The 18,841-nt window shown below is 44.3% G+C and overlaps 1 protein-coding gene across 2 annotated transcripts; it reads right to left on the reverse strand.

Moving 5' to 3' along the window:
* Positions 1-4,779: 4,779 nt before the first annotated feature.
* Positions 4,780-16,888, reverse strand: LOC120060409 (transcription initiation factor TFIID subunit 4-like). 2 transcript variants are annotated; one of them, XM_039009716.1, is made up of 16 exons: positions 16,341-16,888; positions 15,408-16,211; positions 14,068-14,222; positions 13,786-13,932; positions 13,096-13,209; positions 12,733-12,855; positions 10,408-10,497; positions 10,070-10,255; positions 8,152-8,287; positions 7,941-8,061; positions 7,666-7,835; positions 7,335-7,465; positions 7,122-7,247; positions 6,910-6,966; positions 6,673-6,792; positions 4,780-6,472 (listed from the first exon to the last, which is right to left on the reverse strand). In XM_039009716.1, exons 1-16 carry the CDS (start codon positions 16,810-16,812, stop codon positions 6,305-6,307), a joined length of 3,120 nt encoding a protein of 1,039 aa, XP_038865644.1. In that variant the 5' UTR covers positions 16,813-16,888; the 3' UTR covers positions 4,780-6,304. The 2 variants fall into 2 exon arrangements, with proteins under 2 accessions (XP_038865644.1, XP_038865652.1); XM_039009724.1 differs by having other exon boundaries at positions 7,950-8,061; positions 16,341-16,887.
* Between the last annotated feature and the right edge of the window lie 1,953 nt (positions 16,889-18,841).

Below are 18,841 nucleotides of genomic sequence, written 5' to 3' on the forward strand. Positions count from 1 at the left end.
AAATAAAGGGAACACTTAAACAACACAATGTAACTCCAAGTCAATCACACTTCTGTGAAATCAAACTGTCCACTTAGGAAGCAACACTGATTGACAATAAATTTCACATGCTGTTGTGCAAATGGAATAGACAAAAGGTGGAAATTATAGGCAATTAGCAAGACACCCCCAATAAAGGAGTGGTTCTGCAGGTGGTGACCACAGACCACTTCTCAGTTCCTATGCTTCCTGGCTGATGTTTTGGTCACTTTTGAATGCTGGCGGTGCTTTCACTCTAGTGGTAGCATGAGACGGAGTCTACAACCCACACAAGTGGCTCAGGTAGTGCAGCTCATCCAGGATGGCACATCAATGCGAGCTGTGGCAAGAAGGTTTGCTGTGTCTGTCAGCGTAGTGTCCAGAGCATGGAGGCGCTACCAGGAGACAGGCCAGTACATCAGGAGACGTGGAGGAGGCCGTAGGAGGGCAACAACCCAGCAGCAGGACTGCTACCTCCGCCTTTGTGCAAGGAGGAGCACTGCCAGAGCCCTGCAAAATGACCTCCAGCAGGCCACAAATGTGCATGTGTCTGCTCAAACGGTCAGAAACAGAATGTATATATGTATTATCATCTATATTTATGATGAGTATTTCTGTTGAAATGATGTGGCTATGCAAAGTCACTTGATGTTTTTGCAACTAGTGAATCTAGTCGCCTCAATGTAAACTCAGATTTTTTTATATAAATATGAATTTAATCAAACAAAACATGCATGTATTGTGTAACATGAAGTCCTATGAGTATCATCTGATGAAAATAATCGAAGGTTAGTGATTAATTTTATCTCTATTCTGGTTTTTGTGAAGCTATATTTAGCTGGGAAAAATGGCTATGCTTATTGTGGTTTTGTGGTGACCTAACATAATCGTTTGTAGTGCTTTCGCTGAAAAGCACATTTGAAATCGGACACTTTGGTGGGATTAACAACAAGATTACCTTTAAAATGATATAAGACACATGAATGTCTGAGGAATTTTAATTATGAGATTTCTGTTTTTTGATTTTGGCGCCCTGCACTTGGACTGGCTGTTGTCATATCGGTCCCATTACCGGGACTGCAGCCATAAGAAGTATAAAGACTAGACCCTAACATTGCCAGTCTGCAGCTGGGCATATAAAAGTGGTCTTAGAACTTTGACTAAAGACCCGAGGTGGGAAGGAGAAAATCCCATCTCAGACAATCACTGTGTATCTGTTCTATTTGAACACTCCAGTACAAGACCAAGACAACTAAGAAGAAGGATATTGTGACCTCTGGTGGAAAATCAGAGCCTTACACCGAAGCGGGACACTACAACTTCCCCCATAGAATGATTGATTGGTTTCAAAAGAGAGATGACGAACAAAGATATGTACACGTAAATAAACTCAGCAAAAAAAGAAACGTCCCTTTTTCAGGACCGTCTTTCAAAGATAATTCGTAAAAATTAAAATAACTTCAAAATTAAAATAACTTCATAGATATTCACTGTTTCCCATGCTTGTTCAATGAACCATAAACAATTAATGAACACCTGTGGAATGGTCATTAAGACACTAACAGCTTACAGACGGTAGGCAATTAAGGTCACAGTTTTGAAAACTTAGGACACTAAAGAGGCCTTTCTACTGACTCTGAAAAACCAAAAGAAAGATGCCCAGGATCCCTGCTCATCTGCGTGAATGTGCCTTAGGCATGCTGCAAGGAGGAATGAGGACTGCAGATGTGGCCAGGGCAATAAATTGCAATGTCCGTGCTGTGAGACGCCTAAGACAGCGCTACAGGAAGACAGGACGGACAGCTGATCGTCCTCGTAGTGGCAGACCACGTGTAACAACACCTGCACAGGATCGGTATATCCGAACATCACACCTGGGGGACAGGCACAGGATGGCAACAACAACTGCCCGAGTTACACCAGGAACGCACAATCCCTCCATCAGTGCTCAGACTGTCCGCAATAGGCTGAGAGAGGCTGGACTGAGGGCTTGTAAGCCTGTTGTAAGGCAGGTCCTCACCAGACATAATCGGCAACAACGTCGCCAATGGGCACAAACTCACCGTCGCTGGACCAGACAGGACTGGCAAAAAGTGCTCTTCGCTGACAAGTTGCGGTTTTGTCTCACCAGGGGTGATGGTCGGATTCACGTTTATCGTCGAAGGAATGAACGTTACACCAAGGCCTGTACTCTGGAGCGGGATCGTTTGGAGGTGGAGGGTCCGTCATGGTCTGGAGCGGTGTGTCACAGCATCATCGGCCTGCACTTGTTGTCATTGCAGACAATCTCAATGCTGTGCATTACAGGGAAGACATCCTCCTCCCTCATGTGGTACCTTTCCTGCAGGCTCATCCTGACATGACCCTCCAGCATGGCAATGCCACCAGCCATACTGCTCGTTCTGTGCGTGATTTCCTGCAAGACAGGAATGTCAGTGTTCTGCCATGGCCAGCGAAGAGCCCAGATCTCAATCCCATTGAGCACATCTGGGACCTGTTGGATCGGAGGGTGAGGGCTAGGGCCATTCCCCCCAGAAATGTCCGGGAACTTGCAGGTGCCTTGGTGGAAGAGTGGGGTAACATCTCACAGCAAGAACTGGAAAATCTGGAGCAGTCCATGAGGAGGAGATGCACTGCAGTACTTAATGCAGCTGGTGGCCACACCAGATACTGACTGTTACTTTTGATTTGGCCCCCCTTTGTTCAGGAACACATTATTCAATTTCTGTTGGTCGCATGTCTGTGGAACTTGTTCAGTTTATGTCTCAGTTGTTGAATCTTGTTATCTTCATACAAATATTAGACATGTTAAGTTTGCTGAAAATAAATGCAGTTGACAGTGAGAGGATGTTTATTTTTTGGCTGAGTTTACATTCATGATCTCTTACCCAAAAGGGTGTAGGTTCTTTTGCAGAGTAAATTATTACTTTGAGGGTAGTTTCCACATGTATCAACGAAAGTTTGACTCTCTCTTTGTCTCTCCCTCTCCCTATCTACCCCTGTCTCTTGTGTTAACCAAGCAGTCATGCTGTTGTTAGTCCACTAGGGACTTTTTCTCATGTGTTAAGTGTTTATGTTATTCTGTGTTATTATTTTGTTAGCTAGTAAATAAATAATTAAACTAATTTTGTGTAGTGCTGAATCATAAGTAAAGCTGGGGTTCTTGCAGATCCAAGGAGTATGCAACGTTCAGAATGACCCTGATATGAGGTAATGATTAAGTGACTTTTATCGATATATAACTTATATATCTTTTAGAGTTTAATTCGTGATATGGTAACTCTATATACAACTTCTTCTGTGGTGCCCCAAATTCCTAATGAGTTAATTGTTACATGATTAATTTAATTGTGTAACAATTAAACATAGTTAGCTGATTCGATAAATAACAGTCATCACATTAATGAAAGTCACGTCACGACAGCGGGTGCAGTTTCCCTATAACAAATGAGAGGTTGTAAACAAACATGTTCTATGACACTTATCACAGGAAGCAGTGATGTCACTTCTACCCCCTTGAAGGCTCAGGGTATTTACCCACCACCTCCAGGTGCACTCACTGAGATGTCGCTAAGCAACTACAGTCCTCGTTCTGTTTCTGGCACTCAAGTGGGAGATTATGTGGACTTAACTCTGAAAGAGCAGCCATGTCATGCAGTAGAAGGGAATTACCAGGGAAAATATTGGATTGGGCTGAAGCACAAAGGGCAGGTGAGCCTGAAACACCAGAGCTGTACTCAAATGCCCTGTCTGCCTGGCACCAAGGAAGCAACCAACAATGACTCACATCCCAGCATTGAGAGCTCTGCTCACTTGAGGGAGTGCCACACACTTGTGTAAGTTATTGACACTGTATACAATCATCACTATTCAATGAAAAGATGTGTGTTGTTCAGGAATATGCTCAGCAAGAGCATCCATGAGATGATGCTTTATAGGTCACAGACACTGAGCACCGACCTCTCCCTCTGGCTGTCTTAGATTGGAGATTGAACTGAGTAAACAGTTCAGTGATAAAGGGATAAATCAAGTCACAGCCATGCGGCTTACAATTTATAATGAAATCCACATTGAGCAGATCTTGCTCTGCTGAGGTTACCTGAAAACATACACCTGTCAATAGCGCAAGTTACTACTGCCATCTTGTGGAATTGAACAGCATGACCATTGAACAGAGTGGAAATAGAATGAATCAGTATTGAAAGCTGCAGCTGTCCATTATATGAATTGTTCTGCATGCATGTTGAAGCTGGTCACAATCAGTGTAACATCAGGCCTATGTACCAACAGACACTCCGAATGGTGTAATTGTTTTAATCCCCCAGTTGTGGTGAACGTTACTTGGCATCTGATGTAGCATCTGTTTCCAATACATCAGGCACACTATGCAGCCCATTCCTGTCTTTTAATAATAGTGGATGACTGAACCGAGCCGAACCGACACAGAACAGAATGACAGACTGGTGTGCTGCTGTGTCTGTCTGTTCTGTTGAGCTGGAGGACAGATATTGATTATGACAGATGTTGGTTTTATAGATGCTAGCAGACAGGAAATGGGTCAGGAGAATGTGAAAATGTCTCAATCCTATTGGTTCAACCAGACGATTAGGACCACCTAAATTAAAATGAGCTACATGGAAAGTCTGTACAGTATATTGACCTTGCAAAACTACAGCTCTACTACAACACTGTTCATCCAAGATCTGCAAAAAACAAATAATAATTGTATTTCATAAACTGAACATGCAGACGTCAGTGATGTAGCATTTTCCTCTAGTGCATGAATATGAAAATTTGGCAAATATTTTGCACTTTTATTGAAGGAGTTTATTATCTTTCAATCCTATACAAAACCATTGCAGTTAAAAAACTTTAGGTAAAATATTTACATATGAACAAGTGTCTGTGCAAAATGTACAAGAAATAAGGGAGACATGCAATGCTTCCCCCTTACTTTGATTTCTCTGTAAGAGACAAATATGGAAAGTAACAGGTACCGAAAAATCTTCATCTAAAATCAAAGTGATCAGGAAAATATACCACAGAGCTCTAGCCAGGGCTGTCCAATGGGGCATCAGAACAGAAGCACAGATTATAGAACAGATAGGACAGCTTTAAAAATAATAACATCACCATTCATACATCAGAATATCATCAAGTCTAGGGTTAGAATAGAAGAATAATGCAATGATTTATAATAAAGTTATTTGAGAAATGGTAGAATACTACATGCAGTCCAATAAAACGAATAAAAATGAAAATTTCCTACATGCATGTGCACAGTTGTTTTGTGGTAACAAAGGGGTCTTTGAGTTTTGTCTATTTTAAAATAGTTTTTACTATTGTTGAAATCCAATAATTCATCAATGCAAATACCTAAATTTCCCAAAAATGCATATATTTTTTTAAATCATTAAAATACAATTGTAGAGACTATCAACTCATTCCCTCTAAAATACAATTTTTCACACCTTAACCCATGCAGAAACACAGGAGATGTGATCTCAAAAAGACAAATGGAGACCGAAAAGAAAAACATGTTTGATCTGATTACAGAATATAAATACAAGACATTGAATTCAAGACAAGCTCAAACAGAGAAACTAAAGAGACACATCGACTGCTTCAGATTTCAGAATGAATCACTAGATAAATTGCTTTGCTGTTCAACATTATATTAAAATATATGGCTTCTTTTGTCAGGAAGGCAAGAAGAAATCAGAAGTGTTCAAACTACTTCAGAGGCCAATAGAATACCAAAAACAAAATAAGGATAATTGTTCTTAACAATCGCTAGAAACACTGATGATTAATTATTCAAAATATTTTTTTTCATATAAACAGAATTATAAAATGAATTGAATATGAATATTTTGTAGAATCGCACTACAAAATGGCCTTCCAAGTAAAATGTATAATAATGTGTATAAATTTATTTACATCTTCATTAAAAGGGGATTCTAAAACAAAGTCAATAAAAAGGAAATAAAAACAGTAGAAAATGTGAGAGTTCCAGGATTGCTCTGATGGAAGGTGGAGGAGTGTAGAGGGAGCGGTCGAGCCTAGAACCAGATGAAGAGCAAAAGGACAACCAGAGTATACAGGGGAGACAAACGTTCCAGTCACTCACTCCAGTCACTAGTTAGCTCCATTCACTGTGGCCTGGAGAATCTTGACATCGTTGTATTACTGTCCTCTTTATCCAATTCTAGGGTACAGCCCTATTTGAGGGAGTTGCTTTAGTGGAGGTTAGGGTGACAGCTCTCTGGTCTGGCTCTCTGGGTGTCTATTTGAGGAAGCCTTTGTAGAGGAGATGGGAGTGACTGGTGTCTCTCTCATTCTCCAAACAGAAGAGCAGGTCCCTGAGGTTGACACGCGTGATGCGCTGGCGGATAAACTGTCTGGATGCTCCTGAACTACCACTACCAGACGCAGAGGGACTGGACCATGAGCCCTGAGAGAGAGATGGGGGAGGGAGAGTGACAGTCAGAGAACAAAAGGGAGTTTGAGGCAGAAAGTGAGAAAGTGGCAGAGAGTTAAGGGGGAGTTTGAGGGCAAAAGACAAATAAAAAAGGAAACAGAGAAGCTTGTGATTTGATTACATGAAGAAACAGCCCACAACCACACTTTGAGAGAAGGTGGAGACCATGTTACCTCAGCTCCAGCTGCAGCGGCTGCAGCCTCCATTTTCCTCTTCTTCCTGGGGCCGATGGCTGCCAGCGCCGTCAGGTTAGCTTCCTTCTGTCTCAACTGAAACAGCTCCTGCTGCTGCATCTGGAGACAAACACATATACACGAGATAGGCCTACACAAACACACCCCTACTATGGACACTTCGGTGACACATATTTTGTCATGCCAAATTCTCATAACCCTATCCATCCCTCTTACCTCTTTGGCCTTCTGTTTCAACCGCAGCTGCTCAGGGTCTTCTTGACGAGAACGAGACTGAAAGGACACCCATCAGAAAACAGATCGGAATGTATTAACTGGGTCTCCAGAATAAAGTAATTAATGTCCACCCTCTAACCATTAGTGGCCCTAAAAGTCTAATATAATGGGAGTGATAGTGGAATGGGTCTGTGCTGAAACAGCTCCAGTACCTTTGCTGCCTTCATCAGAATCTCTCTCTCCTGCTCCTCTTTCCTCTGTTTCTCCATCTGATCCAGCTGCTCAAAGAACTTGATCTGGGCACGCATGTCGCTCGTCTGCTCGTACCGACTGTCCTCCTATCAACACATACATTCATTCACCATAAAGTACCAGACCATAGGAACACATGCTAAAGATGCAAATATGCACAAAACTGTGCAGACCTTGAAGTTGATGTTCCTCTGCTGGGCCACCTCAGAGACTTTCTCCAACAGGTTCTGCAGCCTGGTCTGGGAGGCGTGGGACACGTAGTTCACTACCTCCGGCCCCAGATCACTCACACCAAACTTCTTACCTGAGGAGGGGAAACACTTGCAGTCAGTGAAAGCTAAGCTCAAAGGTGCATGTTTCAGTGTGTGTAACTGTGTGTGTGTGTGTGTGTGTGTGTGTGTGTGTGTGTGTGTGTGTGTGTGTGTGTGTGTGTGTGTGTGTGTGTGTGTGTGTGTGTGTGTGTGTGTGTGTGTGTGTGTGTGTGTGTGTGTGTGTTAGTCTCACCTATTTCCAGTATTCTTCTGGTCAGTGTGGAGGTATGGAGGAAGGCCTCGTCCTTACAGGACCGTGTCACCGCTCCCACCAGCTCGGAGTTGGTTGCCAGGATACGGGCACTCTCCTCAGACAGGTTAACCCCAGCCATAGATGCCACATCATTGATGTCATCGTCATCCCTGGACACAAAAAAAACAGTCAGCCAGGCAACAGCTACAGAACTTTTCAATCTTTAATTTTAGTTGTGATAATTGTCCTCCTACTGGTTTGTGGATGTGACATACATAGCTGACCTGAACGTGCCCCCAGCTTCCTTCAGCTTGTTCTTCTGAACTACAGTGGCCAGAGAGGGAGCACCAGGGGACAACTTAGATCCAGTCAACACTCCAGGCTTCACCACAGGGACTGAAAGATAGACAGGAGTGAGAAAGAGATCAGACAGATATGATTTCTTGGTTTCTCTTTTTGTATCACATGGTCTCCTCCCCCACTCACCTGTCTGTAGCTGTTTGAGCTGCACCTGTGGCTGTCCCATCATGATGTGACTGTGGGGGGGCGGACCTCTGAGGGTCACCATGGGGGTCACCTGAAGAGGCCTTACCATTGCCCCCTGCTGCTGAGACTGGAGCACCTGATGGTTCAAGGTTAGGGGTCAATGGGGCAGTTGGAAAGATGTAGGCGGGAAATCCTTTCATATACACTATATATACACAAAAGTATATGGACAACGCCTTCAAACAATTATTTCAGCCACACCCGTTGCTGACAGGTGTATATAACCGAGCACACAGCCATGCAATCTCCATAGTAAACATTGGCAGTAGAATGGCCTTACTGAAGAGCTCAGTGACTTTCAATGTGGCACCATCATAGGATGCCACCTTTCCAACAAGTCAGTTGTCAAATTTCGGCCCGGCTCTAGCTGCCCTGGTCAACTGTAAGTGTTGTTATTGTAAAGTGGAAATGTCTAGGAGCAACAACGGCTCAGCCGCGAAGTGCTAAGCCACACAAGCTCACAGAACGAGACCGCCGAGTGCTGAAGCGCGTAAAAATCGTCTGTCCTTGGTTGCAACATTCACTACCAAGTTCCAAACTCCCTCTGGAAGCAACGTCAGCACAATAACTGTTCGACGGGAGCTTCATGAAATGGGTTTCCATGGCCAAGCAGCCGCACACGAGCCTAAGATCACCATACGCAATGCCAAGCTTCAGCTGGAGTGATGTAAAGCTCGCCGCGTTTGGACTCAGGAGCAGTGGAAACGCGTTCCCTGGAGTGATGAATCACGTTTCACCATCTGGCAGTCTGACGGACAAATCTGGGTTTGGCGGATGCCAGGAGAACGCTACCTGCCCCAATGCATAGTGCCAACTGTAAAGTTTGGTGGTGGAGGAATAATGGTTTGAGGCTCTTTTTCATGGCTCGGGCTAGGCTCCTTAGTTCCAGTGAAGGAAACTATTTTTTGTTTGTTGTACTTTTTACCCCTTTTTCATGATATCCAATTGGTAGTTACAGTCTTGTCCCATCGCTGCAACAACCCTACGAAGGTCGAGAGCCATGCGTCCTCCGAAACACGACCCTGCCAAGCCGCACTGCTTCTTGACACACTGCTCACTTAACTCGGAAGCCAGCCGCACCAATGTGTTGGAAGAAACAATGTCCAGCTGGCGACCGAAGTCAGCTTGCAGGCGCCCGGGCCCGCCACAAGAAGTCGCTAGAGCGCAATGGGACAAGGAAATCCCGGCCGGCCAAACCCTCCCCTAACCCTAATGGGTTTCCCAGTCACGGCCGGCTGTGACACAGCCTGGGATCGAACCCGGGTCTGTAGTGACGCCTCAAGCACGGCGATGCAGTGAAGGGAAATCTTAACGCTACAGCATACAATGACATTCTAGACGATTCTGTGCTTCCAACTTTGTGGCAAACAGTTTGGGGAAGGCCCTTTCCAGTTTCAGCATGATAATGTCCCCGTGCAGAAAGCGAGGTCCATACAGAAATGGTTTGTCAAGATCGTTGTGGAACAACTTGACTGCCCTGCACAGAGCCCTGACCTCAACTCCATCGAACACCTTTCGGATGATTTGGAACGCCGACTGCGAACCAGGCCTAATCGCCCGACATCAGTTTCCGACCTCACTAATGCCCTTGTGGCTGAATGGAAGCAAGTCCCCGCAGCAATGTTCCAACATTAGTGGAAAGCCTTCCCAGAAGAGTGGAGGCTGTTATAGCAACAAAGTGAGGCCCAACTCCATATTATTGCCCATTATTTTGGAATGAGATGTTCAACGAGCAGGTGTCCACATACTTTTGTTCATGTAGTGTACTTCTAATACTAACGATTTTAATCGTTTAAGAGTAAACAATGAGATGTGATTATAATCTATCACTAATAATAGCAATATGGTGGTATAGTACCATTGGGGTAGTCAGCCCCTGTTTGCTGATGAGGTGTGGTCTGATGGTTGGGGCTACAGGGCGCAGGGCTGGGCTGTCCAGTACCACCATGGTGGGGGTGGTGGCAGAGGCCTGCTGCTGGAGTCCACTGTGCTGGATGAAGGCTGCTGAGTCTGGGGTGAGCTGCCGCAGGGCAGGAAGGCTCCTCTGGAGGACAGACAGACACACAGACAGAAAGGCAGATAATTTGATCATTTGGCAGAATAGTTTGGTGGGTAAGCAAACTGGTGGGTGGGTGCTGAAGACTGGGTCATAACTCGGTTTTGTTAATTCAAATGGTGCGTAGGAGGATTCCTTACCTTGAGGAAAGGCACGAGGTAAGGCTGAGGTGAGGAGTTGAGCTCTCTGTATAACCTGTTGGTGAAGTCCTCCACTTCAATCTTCCCTTCCTGTTGGAAATGAGAACAGACCATCAGTTCCAAAGAAATATGCTAACTGTTAATCATCAGATTGCAATCCCTGTCTATTGTGATACTCTCAGCAGCTGACACCAACAGTCCTGATCTCTACCTGGATCCCATCAGTGGTGTGTGTGGTCTAGAGGTGGCACCACCCAGAGTAGTGTGGCGGAAAAAAATTCTGGGGCCTGTAGTTTTTTTTCCTGATCTGGTAACCTAACCCGGTAAAACTCTAGACCTTATACGGTATAATGTGATTAATCTGTCGTAAAAAGGTTTAATATGGGCTATGATGGGACCAGAGTTTTTCTAAATCAAGTCACATGGTTTAAAAAAAAAATCTCCTGGCCTTAGGGAGGATGAAAACTCTGTCAAACTGCATTAACCTTGTACTTGTTCATAAGAACTATATTTTAAAGAAGGACTAGGGGGGTTTCCTATTCAGACACCTCTTAGAAAGCAACCTATTTGGACAATACAACACACAGGGCTGAGTTTGCTTTATGTAGGTTTGCATCGTGTAGTCCTGCCCTAAGCAACTGCAGGCCTAATTAAAGATGTATTCAGTCTGTCAGCTATTGTGTTTATTGATTCATTCCAGTTAATAATTTTGGATTGAAAAAGTCTAGGTAAACTAGTCAGCCCAAGTTTTAATATACTGAACAAAAATATAAAAACGCAACATGCAAAAACTTCAACGATTTTACTGAGTTACAATTCATATAAGGAAATCAGTCAATTGAAATACATTCATTAGTCCCTAATCTATGGATTTCACATGACTGGGCAGGGGCGCAACCTACTGGGGAGCCAGGCCCAGCTAATCAGAATGAGTTTTTCCCCACAAAAGGGCTTTATTACAGACAGAAATACTCCTCAGTTTAATCAGCTGTCCAGGTGGCTGGCCTCAGATGATCCCGCAGGTGAAGAAGCCAGATGTGGAGGTCCTGGGCTGGCTGTTACACGTGGTCTGCGGCTGTGAGGCCGGTTTGACGTACTGCCAAGTTCTCTAAAACAACGTTGGAGGCAGCTTATGGTAGAGAAATTAACATTAAAATTATCTGGAAACAGCTCTGGTAGACATTACTGCAGTCAGCATGCCAATTGCACGCTCTCTCAAAACTTGAGACTGTGGCATTGTGATGTGTGACAAAACAGCTGATTTTTTGTAGTTGTCCCCTGCACAAGTTGCACCTGTGTAATGATAATGCTGTTTAATCATCTTCTTTATATGCCACACCTGTCAGGTGAATGGATTATCTTGGCAGGATAAATGCTCACTAACAGCCATGTAAACAAATGTGTGCACAAAATTTGAGAGAAATAAGCTTTTTGGAACATTGGAACATTTCTGGGATCTTTTTTTTCACTTCATGAAACATATGACAAACACTTTACATGTTGCGTTTATATTTTTGTTCAGTATATAAACCAAATTTGATCCGATTCACAATTTCTCACAAACAAAATGGGCTACAAATTCACAACGTTACCACTTTGTTTACCCTGGCCAGAGGGACAGGGCGCATAGTAGGCAGTTGCTGTTGTTAGTAGCCTAGAGTTGATCAGACTAAAAAATAGTATTGTTTCCATACAATACCGCATGTCAGATGGCTAATGTTTAGGTGTATAGGCTACTACATTTATGGAAGAGTTTTTTTAATTTTTTTTTTACCTTTATTTAACTAGGCAAATCAGTTAAGAACACATTTTTATTTACAATGATGGCCTATGAACAGTGGGTTAACTGCCTTGTTCAGGGGCAGAACAGATTTTTACCTTGTCAGCTCGGGGATTCGATCTTGCAACCTTCCTGTTACTAGTCCAACGCTCTAACCACTAGACTACCTGCCGCCCCACAGAGTTTTTGCTTGTGTCTGTCGGGAGTGATGTGTTATCACAATTGCTAAATAAATACGGGATAAGTTGAGATAACGCCTTAAGCTTTGTGCCCTGACCATGCAACCTGCAATTTACTTGAATCTGATTGGTCAAGACACGTTAAGAGCCTGAAGCAGCATTCCGATGTGAAGACCAGAGAAATTGTGCGCGAGTTGTCAACTCATGAGGCAAAACCGTCAAGAAAACAGCACTTAACACTTTGCATCAATATATTTTATTAAACTAAATCAAAAGTGGTGTGACGCTGCCACACCTGATTGAAATGTGAGGTGGCAAATGCCGCCTCGACACATGTTGTCCGGCAGCCCTGGTGTGGTCACTCACCAGGAGATCTTTGACCAGGTCTTTAACGTTGGCGGCAGTCTCTGAGGACTGCTTCCCGCTGGACGCCAGCTTGATTAATGTAGACAGGAAGTTCTTGCATTTCTTCACATTCTCCATCGTCTCCTACAGCAAAACAAACAAGGGGCAGCCTTAGAAACAGAGTCAAGCTCCTTATTTCAGGAACCATCATGGTCTCTTGCTTCATCAAAAGCCATCATATCCTTCTAAATTTGCAGTATTTTTATTGTGTTTACCAGAGACCATCAAAGCACTAGAAATACAGCTATGGTCTAGCAAAGGAGCATTCCCTGAACAGAGGACCTAGCCCTGACCAATGGGGGTGGGTGGAACCTAGTTCCGCACCGTTGCCAAGGTGACAGTGGTCCCGGGTGATGCGGTGACGGTCCTCTGGGTGGCCCCTGGTAGCGCTGTCCCCATAGAAGTGCCTGCAGCAGCCCCTACCACAATCATGGGACTCTGGAGGGGAAATACACACACCATCCAGGTTGTTATATTCAATGCACCATAAGGTAGATCAAATGTATGACCAAAATAGTGAGCTTTGAGGAGACACCTCATTAAAGGGGAGGAGAGCTATAGCATGGGGCTCCACACACATACTATCCAGCACTGGCCGACAGCAAACACTCTTCAGATCCCTTTAAGAGAGGACCCAGTGCATACAAGACCTGACAGAACTGAAAAGGAGTCAGAAACTGTTGGCCCGGGACAAATCAGGCATTCACTGAAACCACTGGCTGTGATAATGAGTGTGTGAGAGCCTGCACTCATAGTAGATGCACAGAAAACACACATACACTAAACTGACACACCAGGAAAGCACTCTCACACACAAAAGGGGATTCAAGCTCAAAAGAGATGCCTACGTTACAGAAGCGCCCCTCGAGAGAATTGTAAAAAGGCAAGTTTCACATGACTGGTGCTGTTTCTGCCTTCTGCTAAGGCCCTACTGTATAATATAACCTACTGTGTGTATCCTACTACATCTCTCCTGCTCTGTTGTAGCCCCCCACTGCCTCTCCCCCACTGTACCTGTAGGACAGGAGGCCTCTGGAGTGTGGTGGTGACAGGAGGCTTCTGGAGTGTGGTGGTGACAGGAGCAGAGGTTGGCACAGGCGAGCCCTGCTTGATGATAGTGGTGGGAGTCACCTGCCTAGTGAAGATGGGCGTTCCAGGAGCCTGAGGAAAAGAGGAAGGTTTAAGACTAATTTAACCTGGAAGGAAATTATCTGAAAAGGGGGGTGGCTAGTGGTCTGATCTGGAGAGTACTTTTGGGGGTAGCTGGGCTGAGGTGACCGTGTCTATTGAACAAACCTGGACTGAGGTGATCTGGAAAGGAGGAGTGCTGGTGGGGGTGGCTGGGCGGGGGGCCATGACTCCCTGGGATTGGGACTGGGACTGCATCTGAGCCAGGGTCTGCTGGTGGATCATCAACAGCTGCCCACTCTCACTACGCACCAGGACCATACCTGTGAGAGAGAGAAAAGGTCATTCGACTTCCCCTAACCGTCCTGTCACCATGTTAGATTCCCTTTATAACACTGTAATACATTTGTAACAACACTCCTCTACATCAACAGAAGAAAGATTCTGTAGAACAGGTAGTACTTGGCAGCAGTTTAGCTCCGATCCTCCCACATCTGCTAACAATTAGCTGAGAGATAGAGCGCTGGATAATGACCATAAACACTGTGCTATTTCATGCTAATCAGTCTTCCTAAAGAAGCAAGGCGAGACAAGGCAAGGCGGCAGAGTTCCATACAGACCGAGGCGGCAGTGTAAACGAGTCACGCTGTAATCTACATGGTAATGCATCGGGACACCGTGCCTCGCCACAGGGGGATCAACACTGACTACGCTACAAGAAATGTCTCAAGAAAAAGACTGGCTGCATTACAGGCACAGCTGGTCCTGTATTCACAGAGAGCTCAGGACAGGACATTATACACACACTTCTTAGACAGGCTGGCACATAGGGCAGCAACAGCCTCCACTTCTGGTGGTGGTCGTCATCATCATACAGCATACAGGTAATACAGTAGTAGTGCTCTTACCAGGCCAGAACGGTGTGCTATACTTGCACATGCCATATCCCTGTCTGCCTTCCCTTATATCTGTTGGTGTTTATGAGTGATCAAACGTTTTACTGTGTAGACTAAATGTTACATGACAGAATAAATAAAGCATAGGGATAAGAGAAAATATATTGAAAAGCTGAGTATTTGATTATCTACTGTCATACATCAATTTCCATTTCCTGAGTGTTAACAGGAGTTGACAGGAGTGTTAATAGTGCACAGGCAGAGAACAGCGCAGCACAGACACAACAGGAGAGCGCTTGGGAGGCACAACAGGGCACTCTACATCAATTCAATGAACAACCAAGACAGATCAGCAGGGAAAGTTCGGGATTTTCTGTGCAAATGATGAAGCAATGAACAACCAGTAAGTTTTTTACCTTTGATTGAACGGTCAACATCATCAGAGAATAATCAATGAAGCACCAAGTATACTATTACAACACCAAGTCTGCAATATACTTCTATTTGACTGTCTTTAAAACAATGTGTAGGCATAAAATTATAAATATCAGAACAATATTATGTTTTCGTATATTACGTTTTGTATTTACTTTCAAAGAGAGACAAACGTACCTGGGGGAAGCTGGATGTTCTGAACGTTGGGCTGGTTCGGGGATGTCTGGGGGTGCCGAGGCGCCAACACCTGTTGCGCGATAGAACGGCTCCCTCCCGGGCTCGCAGCCACTGTCACCGGAGTGGAAGCCCTTGGTGCGCTCTGGAACGACGGGTTCGTTACAGCACAAGGAGCATTCTGTATGATTGTTTTGGGCGCCTCTGCCATGATGATGTGCGACCCCGCACTGACAGCCACAGAGGTGGGCGACTGACCATTGTTCAGGCAATCGAAAGGCAATCCCGCATTAGGACCATTCATCGCTGTACCCGATCCCGCAGTTTGCATAGATGGCCTCACAATATGTGATATGGCAGGTCCAGTGCCCAGACTCGCAGCGTGAGACGAGGTGACAACATTCTGAGAGTTCACGAATGATGTCTGGATGATAGTGGTGTTCAATGAAGGTGGCATTACTGCGCTCGCATGTCCTTTTGACAACCCCGGCCCGTTGTTGACAACTGTGACAGCTACCGAGGCATTGCCGCTACTCGTGCAACTATTTGACAGCGGTGTCCCAGTGAGAGAGACAGCGCTTCCTGAATTGTGACAGTTCATTAAACTGCCTCCATTCAAAGTTTGAGTTGCGGAAGAGGCTACTTTCCCTCCGTGGTTTGGGAGAGGAGTTATTATACTGGCACTGACAGCAACAGTCTTTCCTTGGCGGTGTCCTGCCGATGAGTCCGACTCACTCGATGAGGCATCCATAGCTGAACCCTGGGACCTCGTATTACTAATAATGACACCCCCTTGCACTCCAGCCCCTGTTGTGGAGCGGAAACAAGGGTGAGAGAAGGGGGTGAACAATGCTAAGTAGGTACTCACAAGATAAACTAGTGTTTGCTTTCGTTTACACTTGAAACAACAAGCAAAACAACGTTACCACAGCATACCTGCTTTTGCAACCTCTTGAGCAAGTCCCCGTTTGTTCTGCTGGATATTAGCATTAAACCCTGTCCCGGAACTGGCCATGTGTTTAGCGACTGTCTGGCTACTTGCCTCAGGGCTCTCGTGACCCGAAAGCTCGGACTCAAGAGACCCCACAAGATCACAAACTACTTTCTCGTCCACCTCAGCGTTAAAGAAAACCTCATCTAGCAAATCGGAGCCTGCCGCCATGTTCACACTACTGCAAGCTATGGAGCGTCGAAAGTGACGCGCGCAGGCGCAAAATACATGCAACGTCACCCAACAGAGATTCCAAAGTGCGGTGATTGGTCGTTTCCCGGTGATAAAGGGCGGGACAAATGGCTCCTGACTGACATTACGGAGGATGTAAGGGCTGAAACAACACTGAATAACAAGAGCTAGTGGGGAGAAAATAAACTCGATAGTACATGTTGTATGACGCGTATTTGCGATCATATTCTAGCCAACTGATTGTGGAATTACTCTATGCTATATATTCGATGATGAAATTATGGGTAGCGACAGGATTTTAACCATACATTTAGACTAATTCCCAGGTGGAGTGCGTCTGGGTTCTGTGCTCTGGGGCTTCAAAATGGCTACGCTGTTTTGTTCAGCTAGTTTGGAGCGCCACTGTAAAAATGCATTTGGCCACGCCTCTTACAATACAGTTTTTGCATGCTGTCAAAACCACATGGGGGGTGTCAACACAGAGGAAAAGTTGGGTTCTGTGTGAAATACATTTAAGGAATTGATCAAACTTAAGAATTTGCTGTTTTTGATAGGAAATTCCTATTGTTAGGCGTGTGTATGCCTATATATAATTTTTGTCTTATTTCAGATATCTGAACAAAAAAAACAGCTCACAGACAATGCATATCTCGGGGACAAGTAGCCTAAATGTAAATATATATATATATATACAATTAAAACAAAAAAATAAGACTATGACAATATGTTGAAGGCTATTTCATCATTGCCTTAAAACATTTAGGACAAAGCTGCCTAGTAGTATTTTTCAAAAGCACACTTAACTGAGAATCTCCAATGAAAGTGTTTGTTTTTTTTGGCCAGGACTATGATTAATCGTGAAATTGTCACTGAATGTTTGTGGTTATAGACGAAGATGAGCACCAGCTACAGATTTGTTGTGGTTAATTTATCCCACAAATAGGGTTGCGTGTCTCCCCTCAAAGATGGAGAGGAGAAAATAGCGCACAAAAAACCCATATTGAACAGATTGGTTTTTAGATGCATGAACGACTGAAAAATATATTTAACATTCCACAGTGCATAGGACACTTCATGCCCCATCAATGATAGGCCTATGTGCCATGGATAGCCTAAATCCATATTGAGTTGTCAGAAAACGTTTAGGCTATTCCCTAAATCCAACTTAAACATGGCTCTCTAGGCCTATTAAAGGGACGTGTTGCAGTGATACGACAATCATTTAATTTGTCTTTTAGGCTATAATTTTAATGGACATGTGTCCCCCAATTGGGTTTATAATATAAAGCACCAGCTTTAACAAATTGTGCACCTGCTGATACATTCAACTTTGGTGTTTGCTTCAGGGAATGCTCAAACAAGACGGCTTGTGTTGAGAAGTAGAAATAAAAGCTACTTAACAGCAACAATGAGCACTGGATTACCTTATAATGGAAGTAAAATAAGTCTAATATCCAAGGCCTGGATTCGTTAGGAGGGCATTTTGTATTCACTCGACATGGATAACTCGACGGTGGCTTTGGCAAAGGATGAGTTTCCCTCAATTTAGGTGTTGTTTGGCAATTGGTTTTGCCCCCCGAATTTAAATGGTGCTGCACGTTTGTGAATTATTAACTCTACTTCCAAAAGCCACAATATTGTCATCTTATTTTCACAGTTAAATCATTTGGGACAGAAGGCCAGACTACAAACAGACTAGTGCCACCCAAAGATTTTATGAATACATCATTTTCAGAGGGAGTGCCATTATGGAAATAAATGTGTGTGAGCCACCTAAACCACAACAAGGTTTACCTCACTACCCAGCCATTGTACAGGTAGGAGACAAGGACCAATACATCTGCTCTGCAAAATAAAAACATGAAATAATTGGATTCCATGCATATGATCACACAGCCTAAGACTGGTCGTTGTATGCATCAACCAATTGCTATAACATATAACATAACATACTCTGGACGGTTCTGACTTAGAATATGTGGACAACTACAAATACCTAGGTGTCTGGTTAGACTGTAAACTCTCCTTCCAGACTCACATCAAACATCGCCAATCCAAAGTTAAATCTAGAATTGGCTTCCTATTTTGCAACAAAGCATCCTTCACTCATGCTGCCAAACATACCCTCGTAAAACTGACCATCCTACCGATCCTCGACTTCGGCGATGTCATTTACAGGCCACAGTGTCTCCTGACCCCTCCTGTCTCAGCCTCCAGTATTTATGCTGCAGTAGTTTATGTGTCGGGGGGCTAG

This window comes from Salvelinus namaycush, chromosome 2 (genome assembly GCF_016432855.1).
Source record: "Salvelinus namaycush isolate Seneca chromosome 2, SaNama_1.0, whole genome shotgun sequence".
NCBI lineage: Eukaryota > Metazoa > Chordata > Actinopteri > Salmoniformes > Salmonidae > Salvelinus > Salvelinus namaycush.

Coding starts and splice junctions, on each gene's coding strand:
- LOC120060409 (XM_039009716.1), bottom strand. CDS start 16,812: ATGATCGCAAATACGCGTCATACAACATGTACTATCGAGTTTATTTTC. Junction 8,062..8,151: donor GCTCAAACAGCTACAGACAG/GTGAGTGGGGGA, acceptor TCTATCTTTCAG/TCCCTGTGGTGAAGCCTGGA. Junction 7,466..7,665: donor CAGAAGAATACTGGAAATAG/GTGAGACTAACA, acceptor TCCCCTCCTCAG/GTAAGAAGTTTGGTGTGAGT.